General features: G+C 45.7%; 1 protein-coding gene across 1 annotated transcript; it reads left to right on the top strand.

Moving 5' to 3' along the window:
* Positions 1–2,789: 2,789 nt before the first annotated feature.
* On the top strand, positions 2,790–5,612 carry LOC120064671 (L-rhamnose-binding lectin CSL3-like). Its single transcript, XM_039015295.1, has 8 exons — positions 2,790–2,820; positions 3,123–3,158; positions 3,239–3,283; positions 3,440–3,575; positions 3,681–3,799; positions 5,141–5,185; positions 5,296–5,431; positions 5,507–5,612. The coding sequence occupies exons 1-8, from the start codon at positions 2,790–2,792 to the stop codon at positions 5,610–5,612; spliced, it is 654 nt and encodes a 217-aa protein (XP_038871223.1).
* The last annotated feature ends 315 nt before the right edge of the window (positions 5,613–5,927 follow it).

Raw genomic sequence — 5,927 nt, 5'->3', positions numbered from 1 at the left:
GTTTGGACAAAGCTTGAACGTATTGATGTTAGGTACTGCACAAAACAGCCCTGGAGTATTCCTACCTTAGTGGACTTTGTCTACGTTTGTCCTCAACACTAGTTTTTGAAATTATAGTACCTTTTGAGTACCTTTTGAGATATTTTGTAGTCACGTTGTGCAAGTTGGAACCAGTGTTTTTCTGGATCAAATGCGCCAAATAAATGGACATTTTGGATATATATCAACGGAATCAATCGAACAAAAGGACAATTTGTGATGTTTATGGGACATATTGGAGTGCCAACCTCCCTCTCAGACGAGCTTAACTCATTCTATGTCCGCTTCGAGGTAGACAATACCAAGTCATCAACTCTTGCTGCTCTGAATGACCAGGTGCTTTCACTCTCCGAGGCAGACGTGAAGAAAAACTCTCAAGAGAAGGTACTCACAAAGCCGTTGGCCAAGATAGAATATTTGTCCGCATGCTCAGAGTGTGGGCTGATCAGCTGGCGGGCATCTTCTCGGACATCTTCAACCTGTACCTGTCCTTGGCTGCAGTACCCACCTGCTTTAAGGAGACACTGAATCAACACAGGTGACCCCCAGGGGTGTGTGCTCAGCCTCCTCCTGTGTTCCCTGTTCACCCATGACTGCGTAGCTTTGCACAACACCACGGTTGTAGGCCTGATAACCAACAATGACGAGTCAGTCTGTAGGGAGCAGGTATGTGAACTGGCATTGTGGTGTCATGACAACCTCTCCCTCAACGTTAGCAAAACAAAGGATTTGATTGTTGACTTTTGGAAGCCGAGGAGGGAACATACCCCGGATCCACATCAACGGGACTGCAGTAGAGAGAGTCACAAGTTTTAAGTTTCTCAGCGACTACATCACTGCGGACTCGTCATGGACCAACATGACAACAGCGTCTCTACCTTCTAAGGTGGCTGAAGAAAGTTGCCATGCTGCCTCCTCTCTAAATACTACTACTGCACCATCGAGAGCGTCCTGAGCGGATGCATCATGGCCTGGTATGGCAATTACTCCGTCCACAACTGCAAGGCACTCCAGCGGGTTAGTCAACAACACCTCTGCAACGCTGATCCTCAAGACTGGGGCCCCACACGGGTGTGTGCTCAGCCTCCTCCTGTGCTCCCTGTTCACCCATGATTGCGTGGCAACTCAATCGTCAATTTTGCTGACGACAGTGGTAGGCCTGATTACCAACAATGACGAGACAGCGTACAGGAAATATTTGAGGGCCCTGACGGAATGATGCCAGGAAAATAACCTCTCCCTCAATGTCAACAAAACAAAGGAGATGATTGTGGACTACTGTAGACAGCAGATTGAGCTAGTCCCCATCCATGTCAACAGGGCCGCACTGGAGAGGATGAAGAGCTACAAGTTATAACTATAAAGCTGAAATAGTCCATTCACAGAGTCAGTGTGGTGAAAGCTCAACAGCGCCTCTTCAACTTCAGGAGGCTGAAGAAATGTGGCTAGTCCTCTAAGGCCCTCATGAAATTCTACATGGGCACCATTGAGACGATCATGTAGGGCTGTATCAACGCCTGGTCCGGAATTTGCAACCACAGGGCTCTCCAGATGGTGGTGCGGACAGCCCAACGCATCACCGGGGGCACACTGCCTGCCCTCCAAGACATCTCCAGCACTCGGTGTCACAGATAGGCCAAGAAGATCATCAAGGACCTCAGCCACCCGAGCCATGGCCGTGTCTCCCCGCTACCATCTAGAAGGAGTTGATAGTACAGGTGCATCAAAGTTAACCCCAAGAGACTGAGAAACTGGAGATAGAAGTTTCTTACTCCAGGCCATCGGACGTTGAAATAGTAACCTCTAGCCGGCCTCCGCCCAGAACCCTGCCCAAACTTAGTCTCTGTTAAAAGCAGGGTATTGGGCTGATACCAACTGGTACTCTACCCTGTACCATAGAGACTGCTGCCATATGTATATAGTCACTCAACACGGGTCACTTTAATAATGTTTACAGTAGAGTAACTGTACTGGGGATCTGTGGTCACCAAACTGCCTTCAAGAGCAGCGGTCTCCCTTGACAGGAGTGGCAACTGGGAACATATAAATTAACAAAATCACTCGGACCAGCCTTTCTGGACCGTGGCAGTAAAGCCTGATAAGTGCAACACCCAAAGGGCTCGCACGTTGACGGGCAAGGCACCTGTCCAGCAGCCCTGAGAATTTAAGAGGTAATTTAGGCAATTCAAGGCAATTTACTGCACATACAGTTATGCTGTGTTTGCTCAAGAGTATAATTAATTGGCTGATCCCTCCTGATGACCCGGATTGAATAAAGGGGTGCGTTCAGCAGGATGCAACCTTTTGGAAGGTTCAGATAACAATATGCTATTTTGAACAAATATGTCTCTCCGACATGTAGATTAAGGAAATACGTTGTCTCTATTCATGAAATGTATATCTGCAATGATCGAAGGTTTTTTGACTGAACGTGGCCCATGTAATTCTTCCTTAACGAAGAAGCACCACCTAGATGGCTACTTTAAAATGTTGGAAGCCCTCAATGGCAGTGTTCATGCCAAAATGGATTTCATCCATCTAGAGTCCTCTATCTAACTCCATGAGACTGACTCAATAGCCAGGTATAGACCAGCAAACGCCGGCCCCTAATTGCAATGAGGTGCACCTGGAGACAAAGAGATACACCTGGGTTAATTAAGACATGTCACATAACATAAATACCAGGTGAATTGGGTCTTGTTATCATCAGTTGCATTTTCTCTGTTACTACCACGCCTGTACCTGGAATCATGCGCATGTTCAGACTGACGGTGGTCACATGTGAGTATACAAAATCTGTATCTGATGCAGATTAGAATTTAAATATATATGACCAAATGTTAGTAATAGAAGAATGTCATATGATTTGAGGGACATTCAGTTCCTATTGGGCAAAAAAGTATTCAAAACAAAGTCATATAACAAATGTCACATTTTGTGCCTGGAATAAGAGACCAAATGCTCAACTTGACTATAATACACTTAGTATAACTGAAATGCTTGAGTATAGAGACCAATGCTGAATTCTAGCTTCATGGTCCAAGTGCATATGTTGCTGAACTAGCTGTGTGATGTTGTTTCAGTGCTGGCTGCAGCTTGCTGTACACTAACGGATGGAGGTACTGTATGTAATAATGATGATACTACTTAACCAAGCTAATGTGAGTGGTGTGTAATTCCTGTTTATTTGTCCTGGCAGCAATTAGCATCACGTGTGAAGGCTCTGATGCTTTACTGCAATGTGGTAAGCTAGTCAACCCTACAGTATACTCACCGACCACCTATGATAGTTTCTACTGTAGATTAGGGTCACTAGCCCACACCATAGAGACCCAGACTTGGCTCTCCTTTGTCCCTCACCTTTCTCCTTTTCATTGTCTCTCTTCCCCATCTCCCTCAGATGGAGGTAAGATTCAAATCAAGCGTGCCAACTATGGTCGTCGTCAACACGATGTGTGTTCCATTGGGCGCCCCGATAACCAACTCACCGACACCAACTGCCTCAGCCAATCCACCACCAGCAAGATGGCAGAAAGGTACTGGAACCTGTGCTGTTTACCTGTAGGAACTCCTTGACTAGTGTTAACCAGCAAGATGGCAGAAAGGAACTCATGACCTCTACCTGTCTTTGAAACACACAGATGCGGTGGGAAGAGCGAGTGTGTTGTGCCGGCATCCAATTTCGTTTTTGGAGACCCCTGTGTCGGGACTTACAAGTACCTGGACATCAAATACTCCTGTGTCCAACAGCAAGAAACAAGTCAGTCTCTCAATGTGTGCTAATAACACTTAGTGGTGGGCACCAATATACAGAATTAGATTCAACGTACTATCGGTATGACTGTGGCATGTTGGGATATTGTTTAATACTCCTACCCACTTTACTCTTTTGTAAAATAGTGCACTCTGCTGATAGCTAGAAAAGGAATAGAATGGGTTGGTTCCCCTATGGTACCAGCTTGCTAACTACGTTTTATTAAATGCAGTCTTATGGCCACAACGTTTCATACGTGCATGGGTTTCTCAACGTGTAAACCACCCTCACCTGCTAACTAACCCTAGCTAGCCAACAAGCTGTGGTTATTGAAAAATGTAGCCGGCAACAACTTTAGTTAGCGTAGCCTATAGGGAGGTCAGGGACCTGGAAGTGTGGTGCCAAGATGACAAAGGAACTGATTATGGACTACAGGAAACGGAGGGCCGAGCCCCTCCCAACCAGGAGGCTAGAAATATTTGGTATCAGCCCTCCGATCCTCAATTCTACAGCTGCACCATTGAGAGCTTTTTGACTGGCTGCATCACCACTAGGTATGGCATCTGACTGCAAGGTGCTACAGAGGGTAGTGTGTACGGCCCAGTACATCACTCAGGCTGGGCTCCCTGCCATCAGGATCTCGACACCACGTGTGTCTGAAGGCCCTACATACAGACTCGAGCCACCCAAGTCATACTGGCCTCTGATACTCCATAACAAATGGTACGGGTGCACCAAGTCTGGAACCAACAGGACCCTGAATGGCTTCTACTTCCCCCAAGCCATAAAACTGCTGAATGACTACCCCGACCATCTGCATTGACCCTTTTTGCAGTAACCTTTTCGACTTGTCTCATATGCTTCTGCACCTTGTTATATGTACATATCTCGCTCAATTAGCTAGCAAGAACATGGAAGGGAAGTGTCTCAAGCTTATTTGATGGTTGTGCACACTTAATCTGGTTTACCACTGAATATGTTTCAGTGAACGGTAACTAGCTAGTGCAATTCCTACTGATTTGTAGGGTTTATAGCTAATCTGACAGATGGCACAAACGGCATAGAAATACAGATTTGGTGTAGCGGGTCGCCCTGCTTCACCTTCTTGGGTATAGCCAGCCAGTTTGCTTAATTAAAATGTTAGCATTTTGAGAACTGTTCATAAGGAAGTGAAACTACAAGGTAACTGTGGAAGATGACGAGCCTAACTTTTTATACTTTAGTTCATGCCAACATGTTTAAAATGCACCTGAAATCAACATTCCCTATTAGTGCCCATCACTAACATTTCACCAGGCTAATGTGTGTCTTAATTTGTGTGGTGTAACTCCTGTGTTGTCCTTGCAGTAAGCAGCATCATATGTGAAGGCTCTGATTCTCAACTACTATGTGGTAAGCTGGTCAACACTACCGTACGGTGTATTCATGTGGTGATGTATGTTAGTCACTAACCCACACAAACACCCAGATTTGGTAATCCTTTTCTTCGTTCTCTTCCTCAGATCGTGGTGAGATCCATATTCAGCGTGCCAACTATGGTCGTCGTCAACACGATGTGTGTTCCATTGGGCGCCCACATAAACAACTCAAAAACACCAACTGCCTCAGCCCATCCACCACCAGGACAATGGCAGAAAGGTACTGAAACCTTTAGTGTGCATTTACCTGTAGGCACTCATTGGCTGTGATGTTAACCTCTACCTGTTTACACAGGTGTGACGGAGAGCGCCAGTGTATCGTCAAGGTATCCAACTCCGTGTTCGGCGACCCCTGTGTCGGAACCTATAAGTACTTGGATGTGGCTTACACCTGTTACTGAATGTGAGTTGTATATGTTCATGCACACATGACTGGGAACTAGAATGCTGGTACTGATGGTTTGTCTTGCAGGATATCTTCCTGGGGAACCAGAAGATCTACAAGGCTTCTGGGACATTTTCATCGGGCCGTGCTGTTTTCCTCCAACTGCCAAATCAACTTCAATGACCATTGTAAACCTGTGCATTTTGTGCTGAAACATTTCTTAAACCATTTCTGAACTGTGGTTGTTGGTCTAAATTAAATGACATGGCTGGAAGATGATACTGGTTGCCTCTTGTATATTACTAAATGTCACACCAATATTACTGACCAT

The sequence above is a fragment of the Salvelinus namaycush genome, chromosome 20 (assembly GCF_016432855.1).
Source record: "Salvelinus namaycush isolate Seneca chromosome 20, SaNama_1.0, whole genome shotgun sequence".
Lineage (NCBI taxonomy): Eukaryota > Metazoa > Chordata > Actinopteri > Salmoniformes > Salmonidae > Salvelinus > Salvelinus namaycush.
The sequence above is the reverse complement of the archived record's forward strand: the minus strand, read 5'-3'. Positions and strand labels throughout refer to the sequence as shown.